The 18,523-nt window shown below is 42.5% G+C and overlaps 1 protein-coding gene across 1 annotated transcript in view; it reads left to right on the top strand.

The window, feature by feature from the left end:
- The window catches only part of adgrb2 (adhesion G protein-coupled receptor B2), a gene marked incomplete at its 5' end in the record, with an annotated part of 277,462 nt that overhangs the window by 211,342 nt on the left and 47,597 nt on the right, over nucleotides 1–18,523 (top strand). The window contains 5 exons of the mRNA XM_080441985.1: nucleotides 719–821; nucleotides 4,607–4,757; nucleotides 8,067–8,136; nucleotides 11,884–11,950; nucleotides 16,891–16,976. Of these exons, the coding sequence (XP_080298111.1) occupies nucleotides 719–821; nucleotides 4,607–4,757; nucleotides 8,067–8,136; nucleotides 11,884–11,950; nucleotides 16,891–16,976 (477 nt within the window). The remainder of the gene's footprint in view (nucleotides 1–718; nucleotides 822–4,606; nucleotides 4,758–8,066; nucleotides 8,137–11,883; nucleotides 11,951–16,890; nucleotides 16,977–18,523) is intronic.

The following is an 18,523-nucleotide window of genomic DNA, read 5'->3' as shown; positions in this document are numbered from 1 at the left end:
TAAAATATAAATTTCTTCTAAGCAGCAAGCTATATATGCTTTGATTATTCTTATTTATATTAGGATACATTTGCTTCACATCCTCTTTATCGCTTGACCATCAACAGAGCTTCCGTACTCCAGACTGTATGACCGGCATTTGGAAATTGTGAGAGGCAACAGTCTGGCCATGCGAGACTAGGCTTAGATAGATAGATACTTTATTTGCCTTGCGGAAATTCATTCTGTACCAAGCAGCCATAAGGATACAAAAAAATCACAAAACATTACATAAATACACTGAAAACTAGAAAAGGCTACCAATCATGATTCAAGAGGCATCACATGTGATTCACATCACATTTTATGCACAAAACTGAGATGGGGCCTGTTTGTTCAGGAGTCCTATACTTGTAGGGACAAATGATCTTGAAGCCCTAGCCTGCAACATTGGCACTGTGTACCGTCGTCCTGATGGTAAAAGGTGGTATTGACTGTATAACGGGTGCATTCTATCCCTAGCAATAGCTTTCCCCTCTATGTATATTTAAGTGCCTGAAAGGCAAACAGAAATTTGTATGTATAATAAGTTCTGATTTTCTATGTTAAAACCACAATCAAATCATTAATCACAATTATTTATATGACAATTAAGCATCAACTAAAATTGCATGATCGTAACAACCTTACCTCTCTCCATCTCTCTCTCTCTCTGTCTCTCTCTCTCTCTGTATTGTAGGTACATTCGTTCGGAGAGATCAATCATCTTGGTGAATTTCTGTCTCTCCATCCTGGCCTCCAATATGCTCATTCTTGTGGGACAATCCCAAACGCTTAGCAAGGTAAGACACAGCTTCAGACAACCACGCACTCACTCACACACACACACACACACACACACACACACACACACACACACACCCACACACACACACACACACACACACACACACACACACACACACACACACACACACACACACACACACACACACACACACACACACACACACACACACACACCAAAACTCACATAATTCCCTTCCACCCACATGGAGATTGGATTAGTGTGGTCAACACCATGTGCCAGTATTTCAGGAAATATGCCTTGATCAGCATCCTCGTAACAAGGCTATGCTGCAAAATCAATTGAGTGTCAAGGTTCTTTTACTCTCTAATGCTGTGTTCACACTAGCGGCGACAAATGCTACAAAATGGTCAGCTAAACTGTGTGGCCGAGTCACTGCTGAAGTGTTGCTTAAGCCACACAGCATTTTTTGAGCTACCAGTAGTGTTGATTTTGACAGTACATTTTTATTCAGTTTTAGTCATAAGGTCCTTACACACCGGGGCGATTTTTTTCATGCGAATAATACGTTTTTTTTAAAAACCTTATAAAGTCAATGCAAGCTTCCACACCAGTTTCGCGGAGCGAAAAAAGCGTCTTTTAATTATTCGGAACGAGTCCGAATTTTGCGTATATTCGCATATTCGCCGGTGTGTAACCACCTATAGTCTTTTGAATCAAATTCCGTTTAGTTTTAGTCACATTTTAGTCTGAAATGTCTTGCTGTTAGTCTAGTTTTAGTCGACTAAATGTCATAAGATTATAGTCGACTAAATCTACAGTTGATTTAGTCGACTAAAATGCATTTTTTCGGTGCCTTGATGGCGTCGTAATGGCTGATTTTACACTTGGTTGCATGCTGAAAATAGCTGATCTACAAGCTCACAACGCGTCGCAGTGCGACGCGTTGTGAGCTTGTAGATCTGCTATTTTCAGATCGCAACAACCGAGCACAACCAAACGTAAAATGACTTATCTTTTAGTTCTACTATATCTCTTCTCTACTAGTCCCTCCCTAACATTTTAGGCTAGTTCTTATTTGTTGACGAAATTGTCAATATATTTAGTCTTAGTTTTAGTCATCATAGCTTAGTTTTTATTTCATTTTCATTTCGTTTTCGTCAGTGAAAAAAGGTAGTCGACGAACATTTTTCGTCATAGTTTTGGTCGACGAAATCAACACTGGCTACCAGTGCCTTTCTGCCCATGCATTTCTATTATAGAAATGCGCTGGAGCGCTCCCTTTTCCAGTGCTGAGCATCGCGTTTCAGGGCGGAGTGCTCAAGGCACTTGAAGAAGAAAACAGTTCAACGCTCATCAACGTCACGTTAATTCGATCCTCCTGGCTGTGTCTGACACCCCGGTAATTTTACCACCTGACTTTGAATATGCACCACAGCCATGAGACGTCCAGGTTTATCATTGTTCCATCTCTAGGCTATTTTTGTGCTAATAAGGCAGATGACAGGATATTTGAGCTCGGCGACAGTTGACATGTTCGAGCGTTGTCAATAAACGCTCCGCGCTAGCGCTCTGGACATGATATCGTTGCTGTCGTCAGAAATCTCCATATTCTAACTTTTTGTGGGTTTTTTTTCTGGTCATACTATAGCGTTACACAAAATTAGCAAAAGTAGAAGATGCACAAGCTTGAAACGCAGTGCGAAACGACACGTTTTGAGCTTGTAGATCTGCAACTTTTGCTGCTTTTGAATTTGAATCCCGAAAAGTAACAATTTTGGACTATATGAGGTTTCCACCCGACAGAGATGATCTCCAGAGTGCTCCTCTACTCATAAAACACTTTGCTGTGGACACGGCGTCATAAACAGCAAAGGGAACTGATTAACGACAACAATGAAGAACAAGGGATGGAGCAGGAATTGTGGGGAGAGAGAGAGAAGGGGGGGAGGGGGTGGAGATGGTGAAACGGCAACAGACTGTGTGATTGATTGACACTTCACTGCATCTTTGGAGTGCTTAAAAAAAAGATGAAGCCTGCTCAACTTTCTTTGTAGCACTCGTCATGCAGTGACAAGCGTGGGTCGCCAGTTTGTTGCTTCGTGTCGCCGGCTCCCATTGAAAAGGACTTGTTGCTTTGTCGCTATTGTGAACACGGCATCACACACTTACCGTAAACCCCTGTAGTCTTTGCAAAACTGAATTTGAGTTACCGTACTTAGACCAATTTTTCCGTCTACACCTGTGGTTTTCAACCTTTTTCATGCCAAGGACCCCTAAATTGATATACATTTGGCCGTGGACCCCCGTCTGAAAATGTTTTGTGCCATGGACCCCCAGAAGAGAAGATTTGCGTTAAAAATGGCAACATTTTGCAAAATTCTTCAAACTCTTTCACGATTTTTCGAAAATGTTCAAAAATGGCAGATGTACAAGCTCTCAGCGCGGAACGAAGTGAGGCACTGAGAGCTTGTACATCTGCTATTTTTGAATAGCCAACGTATACAATATGGATTAAGGGGTGAAAATGTATTAACACCTTTTGCTGGGGACCCCTTGGAACCCCCTCAAGGACCACTGGTGGTCCCCGGACCACTGGTTGAGAACCACTGGTCTACACTGCAAATCAAAAATGATCTACCAGCTCACATACCAGCTCACATGCAGTGTGATGCATTGTGAGCTTGTAGATCTGCTATTTTTGGCTAATGTTCCCCCCGGAATATGTATGCTGGGGTTCAAGTGGTTAATACCATAACCGTAACACGTGCCTGAGTTGCCTCTGTACTTGGTGTGCATTGCCCCCCTCCATACCAAATCTCTGGGCGATCTACAAGCTCACAACCGACGCATTGTGAGCTTGTACATCGGCTGTTTTCGGTTAATGTTCCCCGCAGAATCAGGATGCCAGGGTTCAAGTGATTAAATTAGCCCTCAGGATTATACAAAATGTATAAACTGCTTCGTGGGTACAAGACGTTCATCGGTGGCAATCCAGAATGACAGCATTGTACACAAACGTATAGCAACAGCAACACAAAAGACCTGCTGCACTGTAGCCAATATTCTACGAGTAAGCTAGGCGTTAACGGCCTCAGAATTGGTGTTGAGCAAATTGTTTCCCTCTCTTTGTGTTTCAATCTCTTTGTGTATCTCTCTTTGTTTCTCTCCCTCTCCCTCTCTCTCTCTCTCTCTCCCCTCCCGCTTCAGTTTGTAGATTTTATTCAACAGCTATGAAGAGTGTTTTTGTGAAAGAGACGTTTCCGCTCGAACAATTCAGCCTTCTCAGACAAGCGCCGTTTCCCTGTCAAACTTTTCCAGAACGTGTCTCTTAACTGAATGCTCTCTCTCTCTCTCTCTCTCTCTCTCTCTCTCTCTCTCTCTGTCTCTCTCTCTCTCTCTCTCTCTCTCTCTCTCTCTCTCTCTCTCTCTCTCTCTCTCTCTCTCTCTCTCTCTCTCTCTCTCTCACCTTGTCTGTCTATCACCTTCTTTCTTTCTTTCTCTCTCAGACTCTCACCTCTCTCTTTCTCTCTGTTGTTCTCTCGCTCTCATTATCTCTGTCTCTTTGCCTCTGTCTGCTTTCTCTCTCTGTCACTTTATCTCTCTCTCTATCTCTCTTATGATGCTTAGACTTGTTTTGTTTTGTTTAGTTTTTTGTTTGTCTTATGTTTTGATTTGTCTAATGTCATGTTTTGATTTGGTTAGTCACATGTTTTGTTTTGAATAACACTTTTCTTTTGTACATTACAATGCTGTTTCAAATGATCATGGAAGAGCTGGATTTTGATACAGAATTTCTCTCTCTGTCTGTCTCTCTAGGGTCTGTGTACCGTTACTGCTGCCTTCCTCCATTTCTTCTTCTTGGCATCTTTCTGCTGGGTTCTGACAGAGGCGTGGCAGTCCTACCTGGCAGTCATCGGCAAGATGAGGTCTCGCCTCATACGCAAGCGTTTCCTGTGCCTGGGCTGGGGTAAGGACACAGTGGTGTATTATGTACAGTAACTTTTGGTTTAAAATGTCCCATTTCACAAGTTTTCAAAATGTATAAAAATCTCTTTAAAAAATTGTCAGCCTACAAGCTCACAGCTTTGTATTCATCTAAATCTGCAAAGTAACTAGTAACTAGGCCTACACTTGTCCAATAATTGCAATTGAGTAAAAAGTACAATATTTGCCTCTGAGATGTAGTGGAGTAGGAGCTAAAAGTTCAGAAAAAGTACCTCAAAACTGAACTTAAGTACAGTACTTAAAATAACTGTTACTTTCCACCACTGGATGGATTCATGCATCACACACACACACACACACACACACACACACACACACACACACACACACACACACACACACACACACACTCTCTCACACATTGTGTGGGCACACAAACGCTTGCACAAGGGCGCACACGTACACACACAAAGCACATGCATGGCCTTGTTGTTTGCTCTTGTCCTTTTGTACATGATCACGTCCATTCACTGTCCCGTCTCCATGCCACAACAACACAATGTACATCCTTCTCAGCGCGTCTCACTCGACACGTCCAGCGTGAGTCGGGTGACGGGGGATAAAGGGAAGGAGCGGGGATAACATCTCCCCCCCCCCCGTCCTCGTCCCCCGGAAATCACAGCCACCATCCCGACCTCCCCATTCATTTCACCAGCTATCGATCCCAACTATCTGATCCGTGGAGTCACAGATGACCTTATCTGATACGGTTGTTGGAAGGGACAGCCAGAGGACAAAAGAGGAAGAAAGGGGGACAGTTGTGGACATTGGGGGTGGGGGTGGGGGGGGCAAGTGGTGGACACTGACAGTAACTAATGTATAGTTACTCGAGTACTGTACTTAATCACTTAAACCACATATGGTAGCGGAGTCCCTCATGGCTCTATGCTAGTGTCTTTTCTGTTATTGTGGGGAAAGCCTTCGCTGAAAATAGCAGATCGATGAGCTCACGGCTTGTCGATCTGCTAGTTTTTTTTTTCTTTCTTTGCAAGCACTCCCCTTTGGCCTTCTGAAAGGTGGCTTTTCAGTCCTGTTTTAAAGGGAGCCAGTGATCCACATTTTTTTAAGGGATGGGGTCAGAGCATTCCACACTTGGGTGGCGGTGCTGTGGAAGGAGAATTTACCCTTGTTTGTTTTATAGGTGGGTGCACCAAGGATAAGGATAATTCCTTTTAACAGGTCGTTCATGAAAGTCCTTGCGGTCTTGTTTCCAATGAGAACCTGTGAGCAATTGGGGTTAAGAGTCTTGCTCAGGGACAAATTTCATATCATCGGCACATATGCTGGGATAGCCTGGAATCGAACCTGGGGCAACCAGGGCCAGCTGGTTCCCTAGGCGGGGCTCACTAACCACTCAGCTATGGCCGCCCCACCAGATTGTTGTTTACGCTCCCTCTAGTATTATGACTCTGGGTGTCGCTCACTTTTCTTAGGTATTTGGGGGGCATTGAGGGCAAAATCGCATTGACTATCTTGAAAGCCAATCCCATTTTCAATTGTTTAACCCTATCTTCTACCCCGAGCCATCCTAGGCTAGCAAAATGTGTTGGGAAAAAGGTGGGTCATCATGGGCCCCAGGCCCGAGAAGTGACATTGAGATGTTTGAAAACCATGGAGGAGGTGCAAGCATAGTCAAAGTGGCATTGAATGAGGGCTCCGGCAAGAGTCCTCCTGAGAGCACTTTTGTTGACAAAAAAAGGAAATTCTGCCCAAAAATCTTGTTCTTTAATTTACTTTTTCGATCACCTTTGATGCCATTCTTTCACCTGTCAGTTTGTTGTCAAGGATACAGAGACACAGAGAAGAAGGTACGGCATTGTACCAATACACCCTTAGAAAGCTTCCTCATCCCGTCCCCTAATTTGTTACTGGCTCATGTATAACGACTATGCCCTGGTTGCACCCTGCCCCCCCCCCCACACACACACACACACACGCACGCGCACACACACACACACACACACACACACACACACACACACACACACACACACACACACACACACACACACCGCACACACACAAAGAAAGGGAAAAGAAAATTCTGATTGAAATCAGTTGCCATGGTAACAGGAGACTGGACCGCGTGAGAGACTGCAGACTGCATATGCGAGCGCTTTTTTTTGTGCCTATCTTTGTGTGTGCATGTGTGCGTGCGTGCGTGCGTGTGTGCGTGCGTGCGTTTGTTGCAACAACTGTGTTTAAGTTGCGTCTAAGGGAAAGGTCCCTCTCTAATTGAAAGTTTCTGCCTCCTGGCGAGTGGTCAGGCCTGGCGTCCCACCATCTTCTTCCTTAGCCCTAATGTGACTTTCTCTGATTGCTTTTCATTTGCAGCCATAATCACAGCTTTGTTAATTACATGAATATTTCTCAGCCAAGCTCATTATGAGCCCGGCATATTTCTGCCGTTTAGTTGGCACACGCTGGGTGACACTCACTCACGTACTCGGCATGCGCGCGCGCACGCACGCACGCGCACACACGCACACAAGATTCACAAAAAGAATGCACGAGCAGCCTGCCCACCCACTTTAAATCACGGTTTCATAAACTCCCTTTCTCTATCTGTCTCGCATCAACATACAGGGGCACACACCCCCACCCACCACCTGCTACACCCCACCTACACACACAGGCACCCTCCATATGGAGAGCGCTGCTAAACCTGAGATGAAAGTGCCCCAGGAAGAGAAGCAAGCTTATAATCTCTACGGCAGTGGTTCTACAAAAAGGACCCCCAAATATGATATGCATTTGGCTGCAAACCCCCATCTGAAAAGATGTTGTGCCAGGGAGAAGATTTGTGTTATTAGATTTATTTTTTATTATTATTACAAATTATTACAAACATTATCTAAAATAGCCGAATGAGGCTAAAGTGATTAAACTGATTTTGATGGGGACCCCCTGGAACCCTCCCCCCCCCCCCCCCCCCCCGCCAAGCACACCGTAAGAACCTCTAATCTACAGTATCTTCAGAGGGAATAAATAGCTCTCTTGCCTGTGGCGATATGATCTCTGATCCACACTAGCCTCTATGCCTGGAGCTAGACCCCCCGAATAGGGGCCACAACTTGTCAGCTTCAGTTGCACCTGTGTAAAGTTACCTACTATTGCATGTACTGCTTAGCATTTAAATAGGAAGAGGTGTACGTGACCGTTCCGTCGGAAAACAACATGAGACTGACGTGCTCCGTTACTTTCTGGCACACAACCTCCAACGCTGTTTTTTCTCCCTCCCTCCCTCTCTCTCTCTATCTCTTCCTGGCAGGTCTTCCAGCCCTAGTTGTGGCCGTGACGGTGGGCTTCACCAGAGCACGAGGTTACGGCACGGCGAGCTAGTGAGTACCGCCCGAAACACTCTCCCCACCCACTCACACCCCCCTGACCTCCCTCAACTCTGACCTTTTGATCCCATCCCTGTAAACCAGTTTATCCCCCTCGGATTTCTTCTTCTCCCCCCCCCTATCCTTGGTGGAAAGGGGAAAGTGAAACGACATCCAGCGCTGAAACTCCGTCACTCCGCCAATTACAGTGAAATTCTTTTAGTTGGGAGTGACAGCTCCTCTTGACGGAGCATTGCCCAAACCACTTGCATCAGCGGTAGCGGAAAAAAAACAATCGCTCACGCACGGTATTATGCATTGCAACGTATCCGTGCTGAGGCGTATTATCAGAAAAGTGTTTGCCTGCTGCAAACCGATTGTCTGCTACGTCAGTTGGGGCGTGCTTGGTAGTTTGGTGGCAAATTTCATACCGAAATTTGGCCTGAGCAGATAATAATGGAATATTCGGAACGAGTAAAGACTCCCTGACTTGCAGTTAATTGCATTCACAGATATCTGCAAAGTAGGTTCTGGAATTGTTAAACCAAGCATTTATTTATTTTTATTTTATCCCCCCCCCCTCTAATGGATATGTAATTTCCATGGAAGCCGCAAATTCATAGAAGCATAATGGACCATTAGTGACGGGTTTACTGCTGAATGGACAATTTACCTATAATACATCTGAACTGTGTGTCACCTACAGCACTCCTACAGCTGAAAATTAAACAATTCCACTGTAATCTTCAAGCTATTAGCTATTGTAACAGGCTACTTTGATTAGAATTCCTAAACAGTCATCCTCTCCTTAGTTTTCGGTCTTCTATGTGTATTAAGCAACTCATTAACTTGAGAACAGTGTTTTACTAAACATCCCGCTCTATGCTTTTGGCCCATGTGTATTATTCTTTCTTTTTTTTTGTCTCTCTCTCTCTCCCTCTCTGTTATTGAGCTGTAATTAAGACAACCCAGAAGGTTCCGTATACTACGATCATATCACTGGGGGAGAAATTTGAACTCATTAAATCTCAATAAGGCTCAAACTGAAATGAAATTACGCAAGACCGTTTGCAATTTGGGGATGTGTGCGAGCTGATGTACTGTACACAGTGAACGTACGATGTACCAAGGGCCTTGCTCAAAGTACTTTTGAACCCTTTGAAAATGTGAAAGTTAAAGTTGAACTGTGGAGCTTTTTTTTGGCTACTAGTAGCGCTGCTGAGCAAAGTGAATCCCTATTCAGTACAATAACAAAAACACTAACCACATTATGTTCAGGGGCGCACACACACGCACACACACGCACACACACACACACACACACACACACGCACACGCACACACACACACACACACGGAAGGATTTGCAGTAGCTATGCACACAACTTAGGCACAGAGCTGGTATTGTCAATCAAATGAAAAAGGCAGGAAGGGACTTCCTCTCAAAGCTGCAGCGTTGAAACCCAGATATAAACATCCCAATTTAAAGCTATAATCCAGGACTTATTTTGAAGAACAAAAATGTATTCTAACCAATCTGTGTTAGAGTATTATGTGTAATACGATATAACTAGCACAGCTGTTGGAGGTTGTCTCCCCCCTATTTCATTGGGAAATTTCGACCATAGTCGCAAGTACAGTAGGACACCTGGGGCCTGTAATACTTCTTGAATTAGTTTATTTCTAACATAAATTCAAAACAAATAAAATACAAACAAACAAACAAACAAATGCATAGCAACACGAATACAAAGCTTGATTTGGTGGTTTCGCGAGGTAACTTTTCAGAGTTACGTCGGTGGTTGTTACCAGGGGTGCATCACCATATATGGTAACTCTGCACACCCAACCTGCTTCTGAGATGTCCAGTGGTGCAAAAAGTACTCACATTTTTTACTTAAGTAAAAGTATCAATACTGCAATATAGAAATACTCTATTACAAGTAAAATTCCGGAATTTAAAATGCACTTGAGTAAAAGTACAAAAGTATTGGCTTCAAAATGTACTTAAAGTACCAAAAGTAAAAGTACTCAATATACAGAATGTCCCATATCAAGTTCTGAAATGTATACAAATCTTTTGAAAATAGCAGATCTACAAGCTCACAATGTGTCGCATCGCAACGCATTGCATCGCATTGCATCGCAACAAATTGTTATTGTTACTAGTAAGTAACTAGTAACTAAATAAGTGAAAGTATTGGAAATTGGAATTACTCAAGTAAAGTACAAATAACTTTTTGTGCAGTACTTAAGTAAATGAAGGTAGTTATTTTCTCTACTGGTTATGTCTGAAGTAAGACATCAACGCATATAAAAGCATCGCTTACTGACCAATCAATTGGTCTTGGCTTTCCATGGAGCTTGGTGTGCAGATCGTTATGCGGCAAAACCCTCTGGCTTTCCCTGGCATTTTTCATATGAAAAGTATAGATTCTCGTTGGTGGGACTGAGTTTTCGGTGTGAGCCGTTGAGCCGTGAGCGCTCGGCTGCAAGCAATATCAAATCAATTTCTTTGTGCTTTAGTTTACCCATATCATCCTACCACAGAGACTTGATTGAAGCACTAAAGCCATTTACTTGTGCTTATATGATGAAAATAATCCTGCTTACCATTTGTTTTACACCACCAGGGTTATAGCTGACAGAATAAGGCTAAAACTGTCATATATAATACGCCATCGGAATACATCAAAGCAACATTTATAGAATAGGTAAAATGTGTGTGTAATTATAGTCAGTTCTACTCGGATGTGCGTGTCTTTTAGCGGTTCTTATTCACAGTGATATTTTAGGCCTTTTGCATGAATATGCATTCACATATTCAGCATTTTTTATTTTTTGCTAGCAGTCCTGCATTTGGCAGCTGCAACTGTAGCCTGTATGCTATGTTTCAATATTATCATATTAATAATACATACGGACTGTAGCTTTTAAACACTGCAAACATTGGAGCCCCACAAAGTTTTGTCAACTTAGTCATTGGGGTGTAGCAACATACTTTATGTCTGCAGAAGTCCAATTGTGACAAGCAAATAAACAAATCCATGTTCGGGAAAACTCTGCAGTTCAACATGAAGAAATGAAACAAAATATGATTCTTGTGTTTGTTTGCTTTAGCGCAACTATCCCATTAAGGCCGGGAACGCGTCTGTGTGTCATTTTTAGTTTTCTTTGGCTATTTAAAAATAGCAGATATACAAGCTCATAGCGCGGCACCGAGTGCCGTGCTATGAGCTTGTAGATCTGCTATTTATTATTTTTTTTACTTGAAAATGTGTGCAAATCTTTGAATATATATATTTTTAAGCGAAACGTTTGTAACTAAAATCTTTGGTTTTGGGGATTCTGCAAATGTCTTCTAAACAGTTTTTTTTTTTTAATGTATTTGGCCGTGGACCCCCATCTCAAAATATGTCATTCCAGGGACCCCCAGAAGTTGTAACAGAGTTAAAAATGTTCGCTTTAATATATATATATATTCAAAGATTTGCAAAAATTTTCACTATTTTTCAAAAATAGCAGATCTACAAGCTCATAGCGCGGCACTCGGTGCTATTTTTGAATAGCCCAAAGAAATCTAAAAATGACACCGATGCGTTCCCGGTCTTAAAGGGCTATTTGAAGTATTTCACAGTGGACTTTCGACATATCTGCTGCCAAACAATCTTTTACAAAAGCACTATTGTATAGATGATACAGGCTTGTTACTTGGTGTCTCTAACTATTTCTTTCCTTTGTCCTGTGTTCCTTGTTTACTAGTTGCTGGCTGTCCTTGGAAGGTGGTCTACTTTATGCCTTTGTAGGGCCTGCTGCTGTCATTGTTCTGGTGAGTTTTGATATAGTGTGTTTCTCCTCGCTGTCAGTCAGCTCAATGGTCCCTATAGGCTCCAATCTCAGGGATTTAGACAGTTATATGTGTCTGTGAGGAGTTTCCTAACACACACACACTCCCAACTGTGTATTCATACAGTACATGCATGCACTACACGCGTACATAGACATGCACAAGTATGCGGACGCATCGAAATGATAAAGCAAGCACTTTGATATTTGATTTCATCAAAGTCCACTGTGATGAAACGGATTACAGTTCCTTACCACTACCCAGACGCCCTGACAGAATTATCTGTCTAGCCAATCCTCCCACTAAGCCATACTTAGCTTTGTGTTACAAGCGTGTGTGTGTGTGTGTGTGTGTGTGTGTGCGTGTGTGTACGTGCTTAACGTTTTGAACACCAGCTAGACACTTCTCTGTGACACACCACAGCGTTTTGAATTCCAATTAAAACACGTCACGGCGTCTAGGCTGTAAACAAAAGGACATCTTTTTTGTCACTGTAATACTTTTAGAACGTTGTGTTTATCAATCTGTCAAAAAGAAACTAACAAAAAAACTATGTAGAAGAGAATAGAACAATTATTTACAAAAAGAATCACCGGCTGTTTATGTATTATTCATGACATTTTCCAATTTCACTATGTTGCGTGTGTGTGCGTGTGCGTGTGCGTGCATGCGTGTGCGTGCGTGCGCGCACGCATGCACACGGCCACGCGTGTTCATGCCTTTGTTTCCGTGTATTTGCCTACATGCAAATATACTGTTTCCTGTGTTCACGCTCTGATTTACCATGGTGTGTTTGAGTGTTTCCATGTATTTGCCCCTGAATTTGTGTGATCTCCTATTGTGTGTGTTTGTGTGTCTGCGTGCCTGCACGTGTGTACTGTATGTCTGCTAGCACATTAATTTGTTCCCTCGTACAAATACCTTTTGACTGAGCTACTGTAACGGCGGCACAGGGAGAGCTACATCAAAGGTCCACGCATGCGATATGCATGTAGATGGTGCGCCTAGCTTCCCCAGCCGGTACGCGTCGGTCCCAGGCCCCCAGTGTTGTGGCTAGGGTCTACTCTAACAAACAGCTGTAACGAGAGTGGGGCGTCAGGCAGAGAAACACACAGCTTCCCATAGGACTCGTCTCTAATTAATGAACCTGGCCCTGGGCAAATAGCAGAGCGGGATGGTGCTGACTCACAGCGCCTCGGCCCAGAGTCAGACATGACTAGAATGGCAATGGCTCGCCCCATAGTCTGGCACTCAGTGGGCATGTATCCATACCAGATGTAGACACAAAGAGATGATAGAATACCCGGAGAAAGGACGGGATCGTCAGAGGCTAGGAGAAAGAATACTGCCAGAAATCAAATGGAAATGAATCACTTAAAAGTGGGCGATGAAACGCTAGGCTGATTTTGCAGTTTGCTTTCCAGTTCAGATTAAAAACTACAGCAGGGTATAAAACATGGCAGGCTGCACACAGACTGACCTTGTAGTGCGCCATAATATAAGCAACGCAGCTGTAGCTAATAAGTGTGTTAATAGTACACCATGGCGCTGCGCACACCTAAATGTACAGTAACACACCCACTATTCGTTTTATTAGCAGCAGCTGCATTGCTTGGCTTTGTCATGGCTGCCATGGCTTTGTGTACATGTTCTTTAATCTGCTGGATCTGCTTTTAGCCAGTAAACAAACAACAAAATCAACCTATGGTTTCATGCCCTTTTAAGCCCTGTATGGTTCGCTGTACAATGACTATAGTGAAACTTGCAGATCTACTAGCTCACAAGCTCGCACAGCTGCTTTTAGATCTGCTATTTTCACTATGTATTTGTATTTCATTTATTTATTCATTTTAGATTTTTTTAGGCATTCCAGAGTTAATGTGGTTAATGTACTGTGGGATTAGAAAAGAGAGGACAAATGATTATTCCCTCAGCCATATAGGCTGTGAAAGGTCAATTCTTCTTTCACAGCCTCTTGGAGTTTCTCAAAGGAAATTCAACCGGCCACCTGCACCCTCCAAACTTGAGCCGTATAACTAGATTTTCCTCCACTTATATTCTATAAGTGGTAGTTATATATCTTGCTTATAGCATTATAACTGGTGATGGTGACAGATTCACGGGAGACGCAAATACAGCAGATGTTATAATAAATACATAAAACCCCACATTACTTTTTTATCTTTCACATTAAAATTCACAGTTCCATTAAGCCAGTCGTGGGACATGATTGTGTATCTCATAACAAGGACGTGAAACCAAACCAAACCTGAGGTGGTCAGTCATTAAACCTCCTTGATCAAGAGTAACAGCCCGCCGTGGCAACAAATGATAACTAATAATCGCATGCTGCGTCAACACTATCGCCGACAAAGGCTACAAGTTATTTTCAATGGAAGCCAGCAACCTGAAGCTACAATTCAATTACATTTTCAATTACATTATTATTAACTCATTGACTGCCAGAGTTAAAACCTCGTTCATAGCAGCCCTTGCCAGCGATTTTCGTGTTTTTTTGTTTCGTTATTTTGTTATTTAATTCACATATAGAAAGTCTGTCTTGACACTTGAATCGTTTTGATCGTTCCGCCACTAGAGAGCAGCACATACCAAGCTTGATCGCCTCTCGATCACACTCGCCCCCTCCCAGACCCACTCACACAGTGAAACACATGAACCGGAAGTGAAATGTCTCAGATTCTGTTATCGGCGAAAATTACTTTCTGATACACAACGGGGATGACTGTTCGTCACCCAGACCATAGATTATAGGAGGGGAGGTCTCCGATCGTTTTTCATAGCGTGTGAAAAACAGTTTGTTTCCCTATTATGGTCGAAAATGACTGGGGGGAAAAATGTAAAACCGAAAACGGAACCCAAGTCATGGAACCGGATGCAGTGGTGGTTGAAGTAAGTGGAACCCGAAACTTACGTTTTTATTTTTTATCATGGACATATCCGTGATTGGCAGGTAATGTGTTAAGTAAGAAGTGTGCTTACTTCCTCCACTACTGTCTTTTTTGTTATGTATGACAGTTTGTCTATACTACTTGGTCTAATAAAAGTATATTTTCCTAAATCTGGAGACGATTCATATGTAAACTATACAGATATTTTCCTGCTCATTACTGTGCACATGTACTATGTCTTCGTGTTTGAGCACAAATATGTATTTTGAGAACCCAAAAAATGTCGCTGTGCGCGCACGCCACGCATCTTCCCCCACACCTTCAGCTTCTGGCTAGGGGAAACACTGAAGACCTGACATTGTCCCACCCTGAGCGACAAAACGACCACGCTTTTGTCACTGCTCGTAGTGAACAGAACACAGCATCATTATCATGTACAGTATAGAATTGATTATGCGCTGTTTTTCATGTACATGTTCTCATTTGTAAGGCTAGGTGTGTGGGGGCATTTTACACCTCTGGCTGTCTCTCAGTCAGTCAGTCAGTCGTTTAAAGTCTGCCTGCTGCAATCCGGGTGTCCAAATGGAAGTGTTGTAACTCTGTAACAGGTCCATTTGGTTCCATTTGTACACTCTCAGAGCTATGGGGGTGCTACACTAAATGCAACAGAGCCTTCTGTGATGTAAAGTAAAGAAGGGGCACAATTTATTTCCAATATGGCTGCTGTGCATAGAGCCTTTTTCTTCGCTGTAAATGGCTATGCCGTGTTGTAGACCCGCTATTTTCACAGAATGTTTGCCCCAGAATAAGGACACGTGGTGTTCAAGTGGTTCGATTGATTGATTGACATTTTTATTAGGCAAAAAGAATGTAAAGCATCACAGTTACATTTATAATACTTTTGTCTAAAAGGTCCGTCCAAAAAAGTCCTTGCGGACTTGTTTCTGTTGGGGTCCTTGGTACCATCCTGCTGGGCTGGTTCTTAATCTTCACCTCAAGAGCTTGTGACTAAATAACTACATTGGATCCATTGGAACACGGGTTCTTTTTTCAATGTCCTGACCACCAGCTTATCGGCCGGCCATTATATTATGAAGCGCTGCATGGTGGTTGATACAGTATGATTTCATATATTTCAGTCATTTGGTAATGACGAGCCGAATGGGAGGACAAGGGAGAGAGAGAGAGAGCGAGAGAGAGAGTGAAAGGTTAGAGTAAAGGGGAAAGACCATGGGAGAGCATACAAAATGAGGATTATAAAGGGACATGTCATCCGGGGTAGAAAATCCGCCAGATGGGCAGTGTTTCCCGAATAGAAAATGTGCGGCTGTGCCAAATCTGGGCTCAGCTAATAGAGAGAGTGTGTGTGTGTGTGTGTGTGTGTGTGTGTGTGTGTGTGTGTGTGTGTGTGTGTGTGTGTGTGTGGGCGTGTGTGCGCGTTGGATAGAAACTGTACCACTGGGTCAGTATGCCCATAGATGTTTGTCAGACTTAGCAGTCATGTACTGTAGGCAGGGTGAGAAGAAGATCATTGGTTATTCAAGGCACTGAACAGTTGCAAACATCAGAATGGAGTTCTGCAGTGGTGTTCATTGGAGTGAACTGTTCACAGGATTGCAGAGAAAAGTGTATCACCATCAGTGTACTTTTTCCACACAGAACCAGGAGATAACATGCATACAAACTGGCTCAATAGCGCCCGTGCCAAACGGGACAATGTGGTATTGCAGGTGAAAGTGCTTTATAAGCCAGAGAGAAGTTAGTTGGAATGAGTATATCTGAGGCTTGATTTAGGCTAAAACCTTTTGAAAAACGTTTCAGGGACATAAACAATATGATATTAAATATATATATATATTTTTGAATTCATGGTGTAGTCCCTTTAAATCATATTTTTTAAGAAACAATTAACTCTTTCTCTCTCTCTCTCTCTCTCTCTCTCTCTCTCTCTCTCTCTCTCTCTCTCTCTCTCTCTCTCTCTCTCTCTCTCTCTCTCTCTCTCTCTGTGTCTAGGTGAACATGCTCATTGGAATAGTGGTTTTTAATAAACTGATGTCCCGAGATGGCATCTCCGACAAGTCCAAGAAACAGCGGGCAGGGTAAGTTAACCTCCGCCAACGCACCACCACAAACATACTGCACACACACACACACACACACACACACACACACACACACACACACACGTGCACAAAAGGCACACTGACTATTGACCTAAACCCACGCAACTGTCAATTCTGACACTCCCCCGCTTCATTAGGTGAAATTTAACCTATGACAGACCAAAAAAACGGAGACTTCGTCGCCATGGTTACCAAGTCATGTGTTTGTCAAGGATCTGTTGCACAACACAGACTCGCGCCTACCAAAATATTATAAAAACAACTACTTTGAAGGCATTCAACAAACACCAGCCAGTTTGGCAAGGAAATGATTTAGACACCGTTGCTGTTGCGTCTGTTGAACGGAAACACTTCGCTCCTCTGAAAACTCATTGGCAGGTGGCAAGGTGATTGCATATCAGTGAACGCCGCATGACACATTATACTAATTTGATTCCGCTAAATTATTATTTATTTATTCATGTTCAGGTTGCACACAAGCAGTAACAAAGTACATTTACTCAAGTACTGTACTTAAGTACACTTTTGAGGATTTTTAGCGGTGCCAGCCGCTCTACATTTGACCGTGTGTGTTTGCGTGTATGTCCGTCCGTCCGAGCACGGCCTCAACAGCTGCAGCTGATTGCAACACAAAGATGCAACCAGTTACACTAATCAACACAAACGTGCAACACATGTGCTACTTAAAGACATGCACACTCACACACACACGCAGGCTCAGCACACACTAAAACGACCGATCTACAATGTGAGTAAAAAATATTAAAAGTAAATAAAGTGAGTATAAATATTTAAAAGTAAATACCTAGAGTAAAAATCCTCAAGAGTACTTAAATTGAGTAAAAATACTTGAAAGTACTCAAAATGAGTAAAAGTACTTAAAAGTTGATAAAAAGAGTAAAAATACTTAAAAGTTGATAAAAAGAGTAAAAATACTTAAAAGTTGTAAAAATGAGTAAAAAATACTTTAAAGTAAATAAAGTGATTAAAAATACTTTAAAGTCAATAAATTGAGTAACAATACATAAGAGTACTTACATTGAGTAAAAATACTCAATAGTATTTTAAATGAGTAAAAATACTTTAAGGTTGTTAAAATGAGTAAAAATACTTAAAAGTTTATAAAAAGAGTACAAATACTCTTTTAGTACCGGCTCAATACAAGCACCCACACATCAAATAGAGTAGTACCGTCTGAATGCCAGCGCCCACTCATCAAACAGAGTAGGCACCGCTTACTCACACTGGGTGTGATTTTTTACTTTACTGGAGTATTTCCAATTGTCTGTACTTTTACTTCTACTCCACTTCATCTCAGAAGCAAATATTGTACTTTTACTCCCCTACAATTATTTGAAAACATCAGTTACTAGTTTCTTTGTAGATTTTGATTATTATTACAAAACATACAGTAACCACTTCAGCCCAGTCCTAAATACATTACGGCCATTTGAAAATAGCCGATCTACAAGCTCACAATGCGTCGCATCGCGACGCATTGTGAGCTTGTAGATCGTCTATTT

This window comes from Gymnoscopelus braueri, assembly GCF_963280865.1.
Source record: "Gymnoscopelus braueri genome assembly, chromosome: 11".
Lineage (NCBI taxonomy): Eukaryota > Metazoa > Chordata > Actinopteri > Myctophiformes > Myctophidae > Gymnoscopelus > Gymnoscopelus braueri.
Note: the sequence above shows the minus strand (reverse complement) of the source record. Positions and strands in the feature narration are given on the sequence as shown.